Here is a 20,041-nt window from a genome sequence, read left to right on the forward strand (position 1 = left end):
GCTTGCATGTAGAGTATTTAGAGAACTACTAAAATAAGGCAGAACCAACTAACATCTGTTGTAAAGTAGCCACAGATAGATTGATTTTAGTTGCTTAAATTCAGGTATCACACTAGCAAAAGTTCTAAACTAGGAATAGGGAGATAATATTAACATTTTTTTCTTCAAAAGCTTAAACATGAGTTTAACTATAATCCCACGTATGTTACTAGAACTACTCTCATGTTTAAATTTAGGTAAACTTGAACAATTGTATTGATATTTGACAAAACTTTTAATATAATTCATTTAGAAGGATTTATCCTAAGCACTGGAATGAAAATATAATAGTCCCAATTTATTAAAAATGATAATAAGAGATCTTGCACATATCATCCTGTTTAATGTGCATTCTAGCCAAAATATTTGGGAGATGCTTACTCTCTCATTTACAAACATGGATTTCTGAAAATAACATTCAGGAAGAAGATCAGGCCAGTTTCAGAGAAAATTATTCTTGCACAGACCATTGCTTAGAGTTGCATTACTTTTACAACCCTTTTGTAAGGGTTTTGTAACCCTTTTACAATAGGATTGGAAGAAGGGCAGTACTGGCAGCACTAAGGATCTATAAATCTAACGTAAAGTTCTCTTTACTGTGACCTAAAGGTTCATTCAAAAATAGAAAAAAAAATTCTAATTACTTTAAGGCAGCTTTTATCTCTTCCAAATTCTATGACAGGGTTGCTTACTATGAGCACTTCTGCTAAATCAGGAACTCTAAATTATTGGATAAAAATTATAAACTGTACACTTATCAGGAGGGACCAATGGAATTCGAGCCAGAAGTAAAAGGAGCAAGCAGGAAGCAGTGGGGTCAACAGGGTCCCTCTGCCAGTCAGTAGTGGGAGCACACGCAGGGGAAACTCCAAGATTAAAGGAACCTCTGCACAGCTCACTTCTGGTATGAATTCCAGTGGCCCCTACCTATCAGATGCCCCAAGAGCTGCATTTTAGAAGCCTCTCCTCTTCCAAATAAACTTTAAAATAAATAACATTTGTATTTGCCTCCAGACAAATGGCCCACGAGAGTTGCTAAAAGTGATCAACTCAATATGAGCCCTATATTTAAACAAGGTATAAATTAAGACATTAAAGATGTCAGTATACAGATTACTGAGGCATTGAGATGTCCTCAAAAACTTTAGCTTTTCTGAGATTAATAGAGCACCCATTTGGCTTAGAAACCTACCTAACTGAAATACAAAACTGCAAACAGGAGACCATTGCTAGGCTACAAATCACTCAAATGATACGCAGTCATTATGGGCAGTTGGTATTGGACCCCATATACAGACAAGACATGATTTTCTGGGAAGAACTAGACAGACGATTTAAGTTGCTCTTCATGGTTTTACTCATTCTTTGAAGAAATAACAAGAAAATGGATCTCTCTATTTGTGGAAAATTTTAAATACTAGGCTACTGAGGAAAAAAGTTGGCTCCTCTCTAAGAGCTTACACCCTTGTCCTATATACTCTCCAGGTGTATTTGCATTACTTGAAGAAAAAATAAGGTCCAAAATTAAATAAAATTCCTTGTTCTTTTTATTGTTTTATTCTGTTTATTCTACTATTATAATATTGTTTCATTGTATCTGTTTTTGCATCATCATATCTTATGTTCTGTTTTAATTTTGTTTAAATTGTGTAATCTTTAAATGTGTAATCTTATTACATGCTTTTCCCAATAACCATCAATTATATATAATTTTATAGACAATTTTACTGTGTTATTTTAACGAAAACTATAAAAAAACTACTACTACCTTGCACTGACAACATTTTTTTTTAGGCCCAAAACAAATTTCAAGATGTTCATGATTTTTTTTTTTTTTTTTTTTAAGTTTCCCTGTATTCCTAAAGGATGAGTCCATTAATGCATTCACTGAACTTTACTGACACTTCCATTACATCCCTTTTTATAAGGGCACAATATTATAATGTCAATGTGTAGCACCTGTAATACTAAGGTTATTTTGTAAAGTAATTTAGTAGTCGGTTTAAAAAAAACAGAGAAATCTGATTTGGCATCTTCCATACAAGTTGAACGCATCGAATTTGTACCTAATGATTTTATCCTTATTAGAGTTCATCACCTTTTCGTGCTACTCAGGTGAATCTTTAAACATTTTCAATCTTATCATGCACACAGTCTTTCTGCAGGTAAAAATTAAAGTGGCTGTGCAGTTTTAGGTCTTACTTTTCCAGGTGTACATACATTTAGCTGTTTTAATAGAACCGTTAAAGAAAAAGTGAGAGATGAAATAGGACTGAAACCACTACTGAGAATAGTGAAATAGATTATTTGTCTATATGCAAATGCCAACCCTTAATAAGATTTAAAAACTGTACCTCATTTTTAGACTCCTGAAGTCCAAACGTAGAAATTTCATATAAAACTTTTGGGTGAAGAAGAAAACGCACTCCATGGCAAACAGAAGAAACAGGTTTAGCGACATTATGGATACCTAAACACTCCTTCATCAAAAACAACAAATGATTAATTTCAAAATTTAATAATATCTCCATTTCTATACCTTGTTTTCTAGATAGTTTTTCATTTTGTGATTTTCTTGGAAAAACAATTGAGCTGCTTTGCCAAAAAGGCCACATTACTATTCAAAGTGTCAAAAGAACTATAGTTCTCTCATCAAAAGTGCGTCTCAGCACCGCATAATAAACATTCCAAGGCTATTGAATAAGTATTAGTGCTAGTGCAGCTTCATAAATTTATATGACAGTACAAACATTTTTCTATTCTTGACAGGGTGTCATCATCTTTACACCACAATTAGGTATTTTAGTTCTCACATCTGGTTATTAGGCATTCTCTGTGCCCTTAGGAGGCACACAATCCTAAAAGTTGTACACAAACAAAGGTGCCCCCCTTTTACTAATGCCATTTTCACAGAGAATGTTAAGCAGAAGCTATGCACTTAATCCTTTAGTGCCTCTTTAAAACAATTAAATAGTCTAAAATTAGGCATTTTTATAAAAAAGTTCAAATGAATCGGAAAAAACGGTATGTGCATGTATGTACATATGAGTGCATGTGTGCATTGCATATATGTATGCATGTATCACTAATTAAGGTATAAAAATGATTAAAGTATAAATCAACCAGAAGAAAAACTTTAATCCTCCTTTTTTTTTTTTTTTATTAGAAATGAGTTATGTACTTTGGAAGACCAGGAAATCTGAGAATTAGTAAAATTATGACATCACAAACAGAAGTAAAAGTGAAATGTGAATAACCAACAATATTCAAACTGCTTACAAATGCTGGTATTATATTTTAGATCATCTATTTAATGCCAATTTTTGTAAGGCATCACCAAATGTAGGATGATTCAAATTAGTAGTATATTATTTTTTCTGTAACAACATTTAGAATCTTAGTGAAGAACCACAGCATTCTAGGTGCTGCACAAACTGAGAACAGTGATGATTCCGGAAGCCTGGTAGTATTTACCACTAAATGAACAAATTCTAGCCAACTCCCAAGTAAAATAATGTTTGGTTTCAACTGCTGGCTTTGAAACTCGGCCTGTATTTTATTAAATGAATAAATAGCAGTAATAAAGATACCGAGGTTAAATTATTCATTCAGGCTATAAACAGATATCACGTTTGTCCCAAGACAATGTGTGTTGTGCTGGAACCCTACAGATATGCAAGGCTGCTGTTCCACTTCATGACCTGTCAAAGTATGTAGGATAAAAATGTGCTATCGCTTTTCCCCCCAGGATATCATGGTGCTGTCTGTAAGGTTATTACGGCCAGTATTAACAAGCTGTCCAGGATGTGTGCTCTTGCAGGCCACCTACTGTTAGAGGAGCAGCAATAAAACTTGGAAGAGGGACACAAATATGTAATGGACTCTGCTGATCCAGTTGTGATCCAGGTAAAATCCTGGAACAATCAGGACCATGTCAAATGCAACATTTATTTATAGCCTCAGGGCCATACACACCAGTAAATGGCTTGTGTAGAATTGCATAAGTGTAAAGGATTACAAATTAAAACATTTAAGAAAAAAACTTGCATGTCTTCTTTAAGTTAAAGTTAACTCTTCAGAAATAAATTAACAGATATAAAAAGGAAAGAGTATTCCCACAATCTTCCCCAAAGTGAATACAGAAGACCTTTAAAACACAGTGAGCAGATCAGGATAATAAAGTTGCCATTTTTAGACAGTATATTTCAGGACTGCACTGCATTTTACAACTGCACTGTAAGCTTACGCTTATATCCCTCCTACCAACTGATGTACAAAAACCTTAATAATGAACAGTAATAAGGTAAGAAGAAGAAAAAAGGAAACTGGAGTTTTAAAATTTTGTTCTCTTTTGGGGTAAAAACAACAAACTCAAGAAAAGGTTAACTTTTTTTTCCATTTCTTCTGAATCTGTATAAGTCAAAGTAGTGAAAAAGTTGTATAGATGCATTTTTGTCTTTCTTCTAAATCACGCTAATTAATTAAAAGCTAAAAACAAGATTGTGAACATTTTTGTCCTTTATTAAAATTGTCAGTAAGAATTTTTTTATTTTTTTTTTAAAGAAGTGAAAAATCTCTGAAAAGAGCTGGTAACTCAAATGGCATAGCATGAGATGGAAGTAAAACTGGCAAGAAACAAAAGGCTGAAAAAAATCTAACCTCAGTACCCAAGCCAAATGGAATATATAAACTCATTTGTGAAGCAAAAATAATTTACATTGAAAAAGGCTACATTTAAAGTTGTTTAACATAAATAATTTAAAAAAATAATAAACTAGGAGATGCCAAAGGTCCTTCAAAACAAGCTAAATGTATCACATCAATTTATCAATCCATTTGTATCTCAGATTCTAGAACATTTCCACCACTTAAAATTAAAATTTATGGAGCACAATTGTAATCAGTTGAACTTCATGATGTTACAAACAAAGCAGTAGACTTCAAATACCATCTAGTACTACAAAATAAACAGTGGACTAGAAAAAGAGTGAAATGTAAAATCATCAAAAAAAAAATACATATTTTCTTCAAAAGAAACATTACAAAACCAATTTCTTTCTAACCTTAACAGTTTCCAGACAGCACCGATAAGCTTCATTTTTTATATTCAGCAGAGGATGAGACAACAAACGGAGGAGCACCTTCTGGCTCTCAGTCCTCAGCCGTGGACTAGCCTGGGCAGACTTCCATCTGTAAGTGGAAACAGTTAAATGCCCAAGATAAATTAGCTACTATAGAGCTGTTGTACTATAACAATAAAGCTGTTTATATTACAGAATAAGTTATAGAGGAGTTATGTAAAATGTCTCACAATATCAAGTTTATCACCATTATTTTGCTCAATATTCTTCATAAAATATTTACAGTAGTAATCCTGAATAATAAATTATTTTAAATTCACTCATACAGTGAATCAGATCATTTTGTATTTTTCCCCCAGCACTGTAAAGTTGCAATGTATAGTACCATATTTACTCACATACCACACACCTTTCTACCAAAAATTAGCCTTCCCCAAAAAAGTGTGCATCTTATTCGGGGGCATGTGACATGCAAGAAGATACAGTATTGTTCACAGTTATGTACATGCGACATTAGTTTTACTTTCAAAATAGATAGGTGTCTTATCATATCAAATTGTATAACCAAAACTACTAGTACAGTACATTTATAGATTGATGTTTTTATAGTTCAAATAGGCATTTTTAAGAAATGTAAAGTTGACACATGAGCAAAACAAACTATTAGAAAGCATGTTTAAAATATCATAGTCTAATCTCACTGTTACAATGCAGACAGAGAAGAAAAGCATAACTTTTGATTGTTTAGAACTAACAGTGGTCATTAGTAGCAATTAAAGACTTAGTGGGCATAATTAATGGGAGGAAACAGAAGAGTAGACTTTACATGTCTGGACACAGAACGTTAAGAGAATAATTTCTCTTCATGCTATGAATTGTTTTATTCACTGCTTTTAAAGTTTGCTCACACTTTCAGAAAGCATTATTTTTCTAAGAAACTGCATGCATTAAAACTGAAAATTCCAAAGCATGAGAAAAAAAATCTAAAATCTGAATTTCCAATCAAAAAATGCAATATTCTTTTTTTCCAGAAACAGATTAAAATATTATTATCCACTCTAGATGTAACAAAATTAAAGTTATTTGATGTATTAGCTCCCACACTCAAATTTACAACTTTCTTTTTTCTTTTATGATATGACTGGATAAATTAATGATCAGAACAAGAGCAAAATTCAGATCACAAATAAATATCAAGCTTCCACACAATTTTACTCCTCCTCCTCCTGAAACAGTATAAGAAACACAATGTTTGTATAAAAGGAAAATATTTCCCTTCTATATTAAGAGTAATAGTAATTTATTTACATATTAGAGCAAATATGAATGAATTCCTGAAGCAATGGAAAGTGTTGATGGTAAGAAAGACTACCGAGGGCCTGATCTGCCAATTCTATTAACTCAAAAAGATTCTTCTCCCCCTAAAAAAAAAAGACAGAAAGAAAAAAGGAAAGTCAGTGCTAATGATATAAAAAATTAGTACAATATTTTTTATACATGCCGAGATGTGGACAATTCGGTGATATTTGGCTTAGCTCAGTTAAGGCTCAATTAACTTTCCTCTGTAAAAAAAAAAAGCACTGTATCCCCTAAAATCCCATGAATAACAAGCAAAAGTTACTATTAGATATATTTGAAACAAAAAAAGTTATGGGTCAAATATGTGTCTCACTTTTATGGACTGTTCCAATGAACAGCTGATTACTTTGCAGGAGACACTGAGCCTTGACAAATACCATTAAAATTTCAAAGAAAAGTGAGTGTGCCCAATGTGCCATGCCATTAGGACCACAAAGCATAAACTATATCCTTATACATCTCAAAAGTTCTTGTGCTCTTAATGTTTTTAAGCAATTATTCTAAATAAAAATGCCACATGAGGATAAAGATAGATAGATATCTTAATATTTAAAACTTCACAAACCTAGTTAATATTGCAAACTCATCTGTATTAAGCTAACTTTATGAATTATATCAGAATTATATCTACATTTTTGTACATGTGGTGACATTGAATTTCATACCTCCTTATGGGTATCCATCATAAAGTTACAAGTGCATTCAATTGAATAAGCTGCTTCTGCAGCTTGCTTATAAATGCTGTAGTTCTCAGAATTCATCTGCTCCAGATAGGCTGCAACAGATTCATGAGTGTTTGGATATTCCAAAGAAAAGGGCATGTCCAGGGACAGAACAAATAAAGCAGTCAGCAAGCTCTCTGGTAACACATTGTTGGCCTTGAAGGAAGTTAAGGGAGAATTGTAAAAAAGAAAAAAAAAATATATTGAAACATAGTACAAACACTGGCTACTGAATTCCACTTCTGAATTAAACTGGCATAATCCTCAGTGCTGCTATTTAGATATTTTTTTAAGTAAAATTAATAAAACAATATGCAAAATATGCAAAGTGACTTGCAAAGAATACAAACTAAACCAGATGCAAGTTGGTGGTGAATTTTTGGCCTTGGAGTTTGAGCTGCCACAGTGTGCAGAAATATACACACGATCCAGCCATGGGATGGTCAGTTACAACAATTCTAAGGTTGAACCACTAGATGGCAAACTATACACAGACCTCCAGTTATCTTTATAGGCCTTTGCCTGTCATGATTTTAACTTTATAAGTATTTCTACAAATCCTAAACAATGTAACACTGTGCCAGATACAACACATCACCAGATTCAAGAATGGCTTAGGTAGCATTAAGTGATTACTCAGCTAAAATTAATCATCTGAAATCTGATAACTATATCACTTAACTGCTGTTCACACAGAATTATAAAAAACCCCAAATCACACACACTTCTGCTACTGTACTGAGCAACAAAAGAATAGAAATGGAAACATAAGCAACTGAATTAGTATGGCTACATTTTTTCCCAAGAACTAGAAAGAAATCGTATAATAGTCAAATATATGCTACTTAATGGTAAATCATTCACAGAGTCACAGAAGTTTAGGGTTGGAAGAGACCTTGTGAGATCATCGGATCCAGCCTCTTGCTCTGGGCAGGAAAGACAGCTGGGGTCATATAACCCCATATGCACGGAAGAATCCTTCCAAGCGTTAGGCTGCAGAATTTCTGGGAAAAACACCCCAGAAAGTTAAGATGCAGAGCAAAGTGGTGAATTCCAATGTACAGCCATTAAAGAAAATTTTCCATGTTTTCTAAAACCTTCAGTTCCATAGACCGGGTGGAAGTAGGGTCTGGAATCAAGGAAGGAATGGGGCAACAGCACACTTTGGGATCAAGCAGGGGATGAGGAAGAAGCACGAGCTGGGAAATCAGGTGTGGGGTGGGGAAGCAGTGAGGGTCAGGGGATGGGCCTGCAGCACATTGAGGGGGATGGACAGCAGCATGTGATCCCCTGACCTGCACTGCTGCTTCAACACCCAACATGCTGCTGCCCCATTCCCTGACCAGCACTGCCGCCCGATCCCACGTGTGCTCTGCCACATCCCCTGACCCGAGCTGCTGACCGATCAGTAGCAAATGTGTAGGAGGACATGTCAGCAGCACAGGGCAGGGGATGTGGCAGCAGCACGTGTGGGGAAATCTAGCAGCTGCACAGGTCAGGAATAGGACAACAGTGCACATGGGAAACAGGTATCAGGTGGGGGGAGAGATGGCAGGGGTGGCAAAGGGCAGAGGGAGTAAGGGGACAGGCAGCAGGGATGCAGGCAGTGGGTGGTGGGCAGAGGTGGCAAAAGAGTAAGGTGCATGGGAGAGGCAGCCTGTCCCCCAGCCCCTGCAGCTGGGGATAAATTTATTATGACCCTCCCAGTAATTAGATTCTATAAAGGGAAAATTATAAATTTGTTATAATGCTCTTTTTATGGAATCTAATTGTTCTATAATTATGGGGGGATTGTCTTAAATTCAAAGTCATCTTGGATTTGGGTAAATATGGTATTAGATTGTTATCTAAAACTTAGAAACTGCAAGACTGTGTAACACAACATACTGATTGCTTTTGCCTCTAGACCAATACGGCTACAGCTTGGATACCTGACACATGGAAGATAAAAAAAACAGCTAAAATTTGATAAGTGAAATATTCATAATTTTACAAGGAAGGAGCAAGTTTTACCACCTGAAACTTGAGACCCTGCTCTTGCCTTTGTTCAAGGTAATTTGCATTATCACAGAGCCCAGAGATACCTCACCACATAAGAAATTCCTGTGCAGAAGAGCATTCCATCTTTTTACACTTGTGTGACATATGAAACACCATAACCAGAAGGAAATATGACTACATCCTGCTCATCACCAAACAACTTCTAGGTAAACAGACTATTCCAACTTTTCTCTGAACCTAATCTGCATAAAATGAATTGTTCCAAACAGGAGATTTTACCACACCTTCAACTCCCCTATGAAATATGAACTTTCATTTCTACCCAGGAGAACTTTTACAATCTTTTCTCCTATGCCTGAAGAAGGGTGTGTGTGCCTGAAAGCTTGCAAATAAAGAAAAATTATTTTGCAAACATCTAGTTGGCCTAATACAAGATATCACCTCTACCACAAGTTCTGATTCCTTTAACACAACATAATACTACTTTGCACGCAGTACCCTTCAATTAATAATTAAGATCACTGCAAAATGCATTGCCAAGGGCATTTCATATTCTAGCTGTCAACTAAAAGGTCTTCACTATTTTAATATGAACAATAAGTGAAACAAAAATAACTATTTGAACAGAGTATAGCTTGCTAATAACAAGTAGAGGGCAGCATAGCCTTGCAAACCACTAAGCTCTTTGACTGCTTTGAAAAAAATACAGCAGTGATAAACTTATGTTTCTGTTTAAGTATCCTATTAAAACTCTTATCCAATTAATCAATCTAAGCATTTAAGCCCTGTGTAAGTCAGGCACTTAATCAGGTCAATTCAAGTCTGTTTCCTGCATGACCCGATCTACTGAACTAATATAATTCCAAGGTACAGTACCTGGAAGTGACACATCTTTAATCACTGTACAGTGATGGCTTTAATCCTGATGCTAACAATACACTCTCATGAGAGAATACTTGCTATGTAATACCAATGTCCCTTCCTCGTGCACAATGGCCAGCAAATGCACTAGGAAGTTTTACTGCTTCAAGCCACCTGCTTCTGCCTGGTGGGATTCAGGACAGGTCCCCTACGGCTTATTTTAAACTCGAACAAATGTTGCTCATGCAAATATGACCTGCCCAAGGCTTGAATGGAACATTCTATACCTCCTTCTAGCTGATGATAAAGTTTTGATCTCATTCTCATAGGTAGGCTGGAAATATGATAGAGGATAAACAACACCGGATTTTGTCAAAAACAACATGGAAAAAAGTGTATTTAAAAACACCCATCTTTGCAGGAAAACAGTACTGGATCATGGCTTAAGACCCTTTGAAGCTTTAAAATCATAGCAGATGGTAGAGTGCTGTTTAATTCCATGACTCTACCACCTGCAAGATCCACCAGCCTGTTTATCTTGCCAATTAGCTACTAGCACCAAACACAAACTAGCTGAGAGAACTAGTTCTTCAAACTTTCCTACTATTACAAAAGGACAAGAATTACTATTACTATCATCCTCATCAATACCATCATTATCATTATTGCTGCTGCTGTTGTTATTATAAACAATGCTATAATTAATCTTCCTCTTCACCTTTTCTACGGGGAGAAGGGTTTGTAACAATCGGACCGTGAAAAGTGAAATACTTATAAAAGCCATTCTGTGGTGCACCATCATCATCTCAGGTTGCTCTGAACTGACATTGCTTTTGTGGTAGGATATGGTTTCTCCAAGTGAATTAAAAACTGTAAGCAGCTTATCTTTCTGCAAATGAAAACAAACATACAAGAATGTCAATGGAAAACATAATGAAAAAAATATCACAGCATTATAGCATCATTCAAACAAATAAAACTGAAATATTTAGGTAAATATTAAAAAGACAAATATAGTTCATTTTACATAAAATACTGTAGTAGTATTTTGATTTTCTTTTAAATAAAAATACTATTAAAAGTTCTGGAACTGTTCTCAACATTTCCTATGTTTATTTAGCTTAGATTTTGTTGCCCCCCCCCCCAAGCAAATATATTAAAAACAAAAAAAGGGAGCTGTTTTGAACTTCTGTCACTTGCCATATTTACATAAACACAACACTTTAAGAGTGGAGACATCAGATCCTAATTTGAATCTTTAGAATGAAAACTTTATCCAGTAAGAGAAACATTGAAAGCAAAGTTCTAATTAGTTCTATTACCCTTACTAGGAAAGAATACTGTGTCTCTGGAACAAATTAGGAACCTTAGATAGAATCACTAGCAAATGAAATCAGCTCTTTGGACACAAGAAAGGGAGTGTGTAGAAAAGGAGATTAGCAAAACTTTCTTTTCTAGAATACAGGTATCTGATAGTCAGCTATACATATAACTCACCTTATTTTTGATCATTCACAACACTAGATTTAAAAAATGGTGGTCAGTCTAAGTGTCAAAGCTGAAGAGAAATTCTACAAAAGAGGTATGTTTAACAGCTAGCATGCTATTTAATACAACTCAGTGCCCACACTCTGATAAGAATGGACAAACGGTACATGGATGCTGCAGACCCCTCTATGGTGCCACACACCACGCATGGAGGCATTCCTCATGCTGCTACCTTGAAGCACAGTGGGGGGTTTTGACCCCGGGAGATTCTGGGGTCAAAAAACCAGAGCCACACTCAAGCTGCCAGCCAGGCTTCCTGTCACAGCTGCAACCCTGGGAGGCCCCCAGGATCTCTGGTAAGGTTGCTGGAGGCAGCACAGTTGCTGGCCCTAGCCTCCCCTACCCCACTGGGGGTAACCTGCCACATGCCAGAGTGGATGTGGCATGGACACTCCCCAGGGACAAGCAGCTGCAGCACAAGGTATGCCGCTGCTACTTGTCCCCAGCAAAACAAACCTCCACACTCATCTGGATGCACCCAATAGGTCCCAAATTTAAGGAAATTACAGGAAACATGAGAATCAAATAATATTTCTTCTAAAGTAAATACTGTCGTGAATTCTTACATAGCAAGGAGGAAAGGTTTATGTTAATCTAAGAGACTATAGAACACTGATTTCTTCCTGGCTCAATAACAGAGCAGCTAAACCCTCTGATTTAAGCCCATTAAAGCAGTATTTTAAAATCAAGGATAGAATCAGTTTAATTTCTTCTAACGGACACTAGTCTCACTACTAGTTATGAACCCAAAGCAAAATGTTGAGAATCTGAAGCAATTGATATTACTAAGAACCGTATCTGAAAAGGACAGCACAATAATTCAATCCACAGCACATCAAATTGGGAAAAGCTACAAAAACTAGTAAGTACGGAAAGCATACGCAGTATTAAAGGGATGTCAGTAAAGAATAGGACAGTGCCCTGCAAAGTGCCCATTTCACATTTCCAAGCTCTGAAACTGACTCTACATGATTCATTGCTCTGCTTATACAAACATACCTTTTAAGGGGTTTGCCAATAACGCTTTACCCCTTCACTCCAAACATAATTGCAGTGTATACTTGTTCTTTTGATGATAGAGCTTATACCAGTTCCCTGACTTGAATAAGTTGTACTAGCTAAAGAATTTTTGTTGCATCATAGGTGTGCTAGGTTAGAGGTAGGTTGCTTCCACATTCCTAGAAAATACCTCTACAATGGTCAAGTTTTAGTATAGATCTTGGTGGGAAGAAGAGGGAGAGATCTGACTGTTTCTATATAAAAGAAAGTGTTCTATTTTCACATCAGTCCTATTCAAATAAGCATATTTATCCAAGCCAAATAACAGCTAGTCAGAGGACTAAAATTTAATTTGACACCAAACATTCAGGAAAAATTTCAGTGTAGTCTTAATATTGTTCAATAATAACAGCCCTTGAAAGACTGAAATCAGCATTAAATTCCAGGAGGTTAAAGCAATAGGAAATCTGCCATTCACTGCTAGGGTCCTGTAAATAACAATTATGGTAATGTTACCAGCAAAAGTCTGACACAACAGCATACACAGCATCAGATGTTTAAAATTTTACAAAACTATGGGAGGTATCATTTCATACCTGCTGACATTTTCATAATCAAGGCAAAGCCTTGTGGACTCAAAAGTGAGCTGAACTTAAACTCCATGGTAGTCCCTAGTCTGTGATACTGATATGTAAACTAAATGAGTGCATATTAGATTCAGGTAAATGAAAATAAAACCACTACAGTACCCAGTATTTTGATATTAAATTTTATTCTGTCATGCATTTGTCATGAATGATCCCCTGTGTTTTAAAAGATATCAAAGGGAAGGAAAAAAAATTGTCATCCTGGAAGCAGAGAGTTGGGAGTGTTGATATCCAGGAATATGTGGAAGGTATTCTGGGATGAAACAATAAGTAGAATTCTCTTCTAAAATGCTAATTTAATAATTAATTTCAGCACACAAACTATGCCATTATTAGTTTTCAGAGATAAATAAATGGAGTAAGTAACTTAGTTTAGGTTCTCAAAGGCTGCCTCAGGAAAAGTATGCCCCTATTAAAAAGTCAGCTATAAATATAGTATATAGGCTAGAGGGAAATTTGAAGAAATTTGGCAAATTCAGCCAACATGCTACCCTCCTCCCCCACTCCTGAGTCTCCCCAGCAGGTGTAGGTATGCGTTGTCTATGGCTAGGTACAGATGTTACACTTCTTGCACAAGAAGTGTGCAGAGAGCACTCTATAGTCATAACCGAACAGACATTCACGGCACATAGGAGCACTTTAAAAATGATGGATCCTGCTCTAAAATACCCCTGGAGGAATGTGGTATCAGACTCAAGCACATAAGGTTAGAGTGCTTTATCGAACATCTGTACCAGATCCCGTCACAGCTGAAGTTGGGTCTCAGTCCCCCAGCATCCCAGGGGCCCATCATAGAGCAGCATGATAGCCTTGGCTGGTGCTCATCTGCTGCGGGCCAGCACAGACCCAGCCCCGCCACCACGCTGTCACAGAGAGGAGACAGAAAAGGCTGTCTCCTCCCCGTATGGCTGGGCAGGAGCCTGGGAGAATTGGAATTCTGAAGTGCTTTTGCCAGGGCAGGTGACACAGGACTGTGTGTCTGGCTGAAATACTCCTTTTTTTTTTTTTTTTTTTTTAATGTTCCGAAGTACAGCTCACCAAGACCTGAGCCAGCAAGCTGGGGGAAGCCTGCATGGCAGGGGGGCTCCATTTCAGAATCACTGTGGCCACTGCATGCAGTTTTGCATCATGCACTCCCCAGCTATGCAGTAAAACAGAGAACTTCAATGACCTGCAGCTTAGTTTCTCCCAGTTCCCACAGGGACAGTTAGTGCAGCTCTTCAACCCCCATCTTGCAGAGGAGGAAAGGGATCTAATTCAGCGTCTGCTTTGCCTCTACTTTCCTGGAACAACATCCATCCATCCAAGAACCAGACCTTGTGGCCTCTCCCCATGATGGCTGAGAAATCCTACACCCTTGCCATGAGAATCCTGGCTGAAGACAGAGTCTCACAGTAATCTGGGACGTCTGAAGCCTACCTCGAGTGTTGGGGGCCCACCAAAGGAGTGAGGTGAAAGCAGGGAGGGGAAGAGGGGAGGACAGTGCATTGTGGGTTGCCTGGAAGGCTTGAGCTACTGTACACGTTCCAAAATGGAACAGGCCAAAATAGTATTTATGCCCTCCAGGTATATCTTGTCATGCTTTGGTGTGTTGTCTCATGTACGTTTTTATACAAGCCTTTTGAAATGTTCCAATTTTCATTTCTGTCTTCTATCTTACAGTACTTACACTTAGAAAGTTGTTCCTGAGTTTTGCTAAACAGTTTCATATATCCTTTAATGTTCTTCAGAGCAATGTTCCATTTTTAATTTTCTTGAGTAGTCTCTACACCGGTCACTCATATCTTGTTGTCCTTTTCGGTTTAGTATAAGGTAATCTCTCAAGTCATTTATAGATGTGCTCCAGGAGGCAGGGGGGGCAATTTAGTTAGCGAGTCATGCTAATTAAAAGTGCCCAAGTGTCGTGTGTACCAGCATCCCTGTGCTGAAAAATGATGGTGGAGTGCTTTGAACTAAAGCTCACCTAACAAGTTTTAGTTTAAAGCACCCCGCCGCCATTTTCAGCATGGGGACACTGATACACATGACACTGGAGGCTGCAGGAGAGCATTAGTTTCTGCACTCCAGCAGACTCAATTAATTCAGCGTGTCAGAGCAGATTCGATTTACAGCACATCAGAGCAGCCTCACTACATGTTTATAGGAGCCCTCAGTTCCCTTTTCCTAAATGTGTGTTTCATTCAACACATTCAGAAAATGAAAATTAATACTGGATATTTTATTAAGGTGAAACTTCAGTATTTTCTATTAAGAAAGAAAAACTAGAGTTTAAAAGAAAAATCACGCCAATAACATTAAATTGTTGATATTATTACAGTTTTAGTATCTGAAAAAGTAAAATCTGTGATCAGATGTACATATTCTCCAGTAGAAGCGGCAGATATTTACAGAAAAGACAAGCTATTAAATACCATTAACAAAAATTTAATGAAAAAATATCTGCCTAAACTTACCAACTCTAATCCAAAGAGGCTGCTATCTTCCCAAACATCTTCTGATATAGCATCACCGATAAGAAATATGTCTTCAGCAAGCAATTCAAGAACTTGCATTGTCACTTTTCTACTGCCTAGAAATGCAAATGAGAAAAGAGAAGCTACAGGAATTCCAACAGAGACAGGATATTAAATCATTTAATGTTCAGAAAGCCACCCTGTTAAGCATGGAGTACTAGAACTCCAAACACCTCAGAACTTAATTTCTTTGTGCCTCATGCTAGTCAGCTAGCACCAATTCTCATCACTGTTAACACTCAGCAATAGCTTTGACTAATGACTGGTTTTTCTTTTTTTCCTACCGAGAACACTGAGATCATGTGCTAGAGGACTTGCTCTACACCTGAAAATATTAGCAATCCCTCACATTTCTAACGATAAGACAGTTTTATTTTTACTTTAGATAATTATTCACGAGCAAGCTAATGAAACTCACTATTTAAGTCAAACTCTTGTTGAGAAAGTCATACTCTACTTGGGAAGCCTCTTTTAACCCTCTTAGATTCACAATGGCTAGCCTGCCACTCATAAATTGAGTCTAGCTATAATAGTACTCTCTTTACAAAAGGCTATTGGGATTTTTCTTCTTCATTATATTCCCATTGTGCTATACGATTTTTCAGAAATTTAATTGCATTTTTATAAAGTTTGCAAGTAAAAACTGCAATTGCTGGAGTTCTGTTATGTTTAACATGAAAGAAACTGATGAAAGAAATACAAGAGACTGGATAATATTCAGGCTATCTGTATGAAGTAAGAACAGTTCAACAGTAACCACGCTACAAGCAAGAATTCTGCAATTACTTTTACTCATTAGATACTCCAGTTCTGGGTCTCCTTGGTCTCACATAGCTGCCATCAGATTCTGGGCCCTGTATACCTACATTAGTGTTTCATATACAGTAATAATCTCCAAAAAACCCTCAAAAATATAGGTCCTAAGTTAGAAAGGATACTTGTCAAAACTTGTCCCCTTTCTTTACAATCAAACTCTAATCCAGCTCACTTTCCATTAGGTATCAGTTTAGGGGGACACAACGCAAAGGGGCTTGGGCTCAAGCATTTTTCCAGAACGCATTTTATAAGCGTGTCTCAGGGAGACACAAACGGAGGTCCTGGAACACCCTCTCATGGTGGGACCCGAGGCTGGGCTGAGCTCCCAGAAGGACGAAACGAAAAGCCCTAAGAAGGGGGCTTACTTACTTTTGACAGGAAAATTTGCTCCGTGCCGAGAAGAGCTGCCAGCGCGGTTCATCAGCCACTTTTATTTGAGGCTGGGAGCAGCACCGGTGGATGTCATCGAAACCCGCTGCCTGGCAGATTTAAAAGCCGGAGGCAGAGCAGCAGCTAAGCCAGGGATAGGAGGCAAAGCTGCTCCCTGGGCATCAGAACCACAGAAGCAATGGATCTGTGTGGGGCCCGACAGGGACCCGCCAGAAGGGTCCTGGCTCCCTTAAAAGGGTAAACATCCGACTTGGCAGGGCAGCCGGGGCAAGGAGGACAGCGTCAAGGGATCCCGACGACCACAGACGCCGGAGCCGTGAGTGGGGTGGGGTGGGCTGTGCCCCGAACCCCTACTGTTCCTTTTCTTTTCTCCTTTTTTCATGTTAGCATCTTGAAGGGCACCCAGAGCCCAAACTGAGGAAGGCATCCCCAATTGACCCGAAGGGTCAAGAAGAGGAGTGGAGGTAGCCTTGTCGAATGTGATGGCTCAAAGATAAGGCCAAAACAGATGTTGAGGCAGGACCGGCCCCATACCCCGTAGACCCCCAGGGTGAAGAAAGATACTGAGGGACAAGCAAGAGGGGAGAAGAGTAAGAGGGAACATCAAAGAGACAAGATGGCAATCCACTACCTCATCATCCTGAAGGCTGGTGTATGACTGGGGTGTAGGGGAGGTGGAGCCCCACGAATGGCTGCAAGGGGCAGCGCCTGGTTTGCAAGAGAGAACCCCACTACTGAAAGGAAGATCAAGTCGTGACAAGCGAGTGTCGGGGCCTCCCTTGGGGTCGAACGCAGCCCAGCGCCCAAGTCCCAGGGACACATCCCGCCGCCTGAACGGGGCGTGCATTCTAAGGCTGCTAGAGAGTGCCTATACCAAACCAGGAGGGTGCAAAGTAAATAGCTTATAAAACATAACACCACACCTACCATCAGTGAGAGTTCTACTGTATCTTTGCACTCTCTTTTAGCATTCCTAAATGGCATAAGAAAGACTCAGCAATAGCATTGCGGCACAGAAAGTATCCCTTCCCTTACTGTAAATAACTGTTCAGAGGATACTCATGGGTCAAAAAAAGGTAATGCTTGTATAACATGAAGAAAAAAAATTCCCCAATAAAATCTGACCAAAAAGTGAGACTATTTGCATATAAAGTTTTATAGACTTCCAGATATAAATTTTATTACTGCTGTAAATCTCATATTACTTGACATTGCAGTAGTTCAGAGATGCACCTTACCTAAAATCAACCCATGTAGGAACCTTGTGGAGGAATTTTTGTGGAAAATTTGTTACTGGCTTTCATTGTCAGAATAGAAATAGTTTCATGATAGTGAAATCTCCACCCTTTAGCCCTCACTTTAGCTTTTGTCTGACCAGCCAGAAAGCTACTGCCAATTTATCAGTGGCCATGAAAGGGTTAAAAACGGTATCTGCCATGCTGAAGACTGGACTCTACCCCTCTCTCCATGCTGATAGCAGGTGCAGAAGGGAAAGAAGCAGCAACATTAGTCCCCGTGCTCCTATGCTAGCACGGGGAAGGGAAATCAGCTTCCCTGCTTAAGCTTCCCCAGTTTTGGAGAGAGATTTTTGTGGCGAATAGGTATGCAGTACTATTTACATAGTGGTGGTGGGATGTCCAGTTGGGCCCTTCCTGCAGTTCAGCTGTGTTACATAATGGTGGTGGCACTTTCCTGCAGTTCAGCTGCGATATTCTATGACTCAGACAGCAGAGGTGACATATCTTTAGGACTGTTCAAAGCAGTAACTCTCAAGAACACAGGAGGCCAAGGTTTGAAAGTGGCTGCTTTGGCAAAGCAGGCTCACCAAAATATACTGCATTTGGAGTCAGCTAGCAGGAGGGAGAGTCCCAAGCAGGTCCTGCCCACCATCTCAGCTTGGACATGCTAGTGTCATGGTATAGACATATCCTTAGGAACCACTCTAGAAGTTGCAATGGAAAGATGACAACTTTCAAGGAGATGCAACTTTGAGGGTGGAGGAGAGTATCTGCAGTGGAGTGGAGAGGGTGAAAGCTCATGTAGCTTTTACCTAAAGCCGAGCCAGAAGCTGCAAATGAAATCCTCCTCAAGAGCAACTTACAAGAACAGGGCAAAAGAGAGAGCCCTTGCTTGCTCTAATTGACAAGCATATGAAAAAAGTTTCTTAGTAATAAGTAGTAATAATGGCACCATTTTTCTAATAAAAACCAGGAGTTTACTTGCCCCTAAGAAGATGCCTTAAAATAATGATGACTATTCCTACATTCAAATATAATTGTGCCTATCAATTCTGCAAGCAGATTCTGGAGTGTAACACATTTCTAATGTACAAGGAAACAAATGCTACTACCAAACCCTGCTGATTAGGAAGGCCCAAAAATATTTAAAGTGTACATCTGATCAAGATTGGTTTACATTATGAACACCTTTTTAATAAGCAAGGGTCAGGTGAGAGAAAAGTTGAGTAGTACGTTAAGATGTATACAACTGAATTATTTTATTGTTTTGAAATGTATACGAGTTTCAATTCAGGATATAGATATAGATATCTATCTATATATCCTTTTATTTTAGAAAAGCTTCTGAACTGAGGCTTCTTGCATTTAAAATATATGGTCTACTGAATACTACTAAGCTACTGTGTTGCCTTCAATACAAAGCAAAATAAGATTTTTAACATAGTACTAGGTTCAACATCAAGCACTCATTACTTACCCAAACTTAAGCTCTTTAGGTATTAGAAAGTTCTTGAAAGCCCAAAATTAATGGAGACAACCATTTTCAAAACGAGGTTCTCTCGACCTTGTGCACTAGGCATTTTAAAATTGGATACTAAACTAACCTAATTCATTTCAGGAGTCAAATATAGTTATGTTTCCTTCAACTATAAGACTAAAGCATTTATCCGCATTCAGTGAGGTTAAGCCCCCTTTTACAAGTATCTTGGCTAGTGATCCAACTGCATTTAGAATGTGTATAAATGTTTCATTACTAAAAGGGCAAGGGAAAATTAAATTACTGTATGAAGGCATACTTGTGCAATTATTGAGAAGAGTTTAGAAGTA

The 20,041-nt window shown here is 37.9% G+C and overlaps 1 protein-coding gene across 3 annotated transcripts in view; it reads right to left on the reverse strand.

Moving 5' to 3' along the window:
• Nucleotides 1–20,041, reverse strand: part of RTTN (rotatin) — a 147,287-nt gene that overhangs the window by 100,654 nt on the left and 26,592 nt on the right. For all 3 annotated transcript variants that reach the window (XM_059724270.1, XM_059724269.1, XM_059724271.1), the window contains exons 10-15: nucleotides 15,711–15,826; nucleotides 10,782–10,952; nucleotides 7,145–7,357; nucleotides 6,429–6,541; nucleotides 5,103–5,229; nucleotides 2,394–2,519 (exon numbers count right to left, since the gene is read on the reverse strand). In XM_059724270.1, coding sequence (XP_059580253.1) covers nucleotides 2,394–2,519; nucleotides 5,103–5,229; nucleotides 6,429–6,541; nucleotides 7,145–7,357; nucleotides 10,782–10,952; nucleotides 15,711–15,826 — 866 coding nt within the window. The remainder of the gene's footprint in view (nucleotides 1–2,393; nucleotides 2,520–5,102; nucleotides 5,230–6,428; nucleotides 6,542–7,144; nucleotides 7,358–10,781; nucleotides 10,953–15,710; nucleotides 15,827–20,041) is intronic.

This window comes from Alligator mississippiensis, chromosome 3 (genome assembly GCF_030867095.1).
Source record: "Alligator mississippiensis isolate rAllMis1 chromosome 3, rAllMis1, whole genome shotgun sequence".
Taxonomy (NCBI): Eukaryota; Metazoa; Chordata; order Crocodylia; family Alligatoridae; genus Alligator; species Alligator mississippiensis.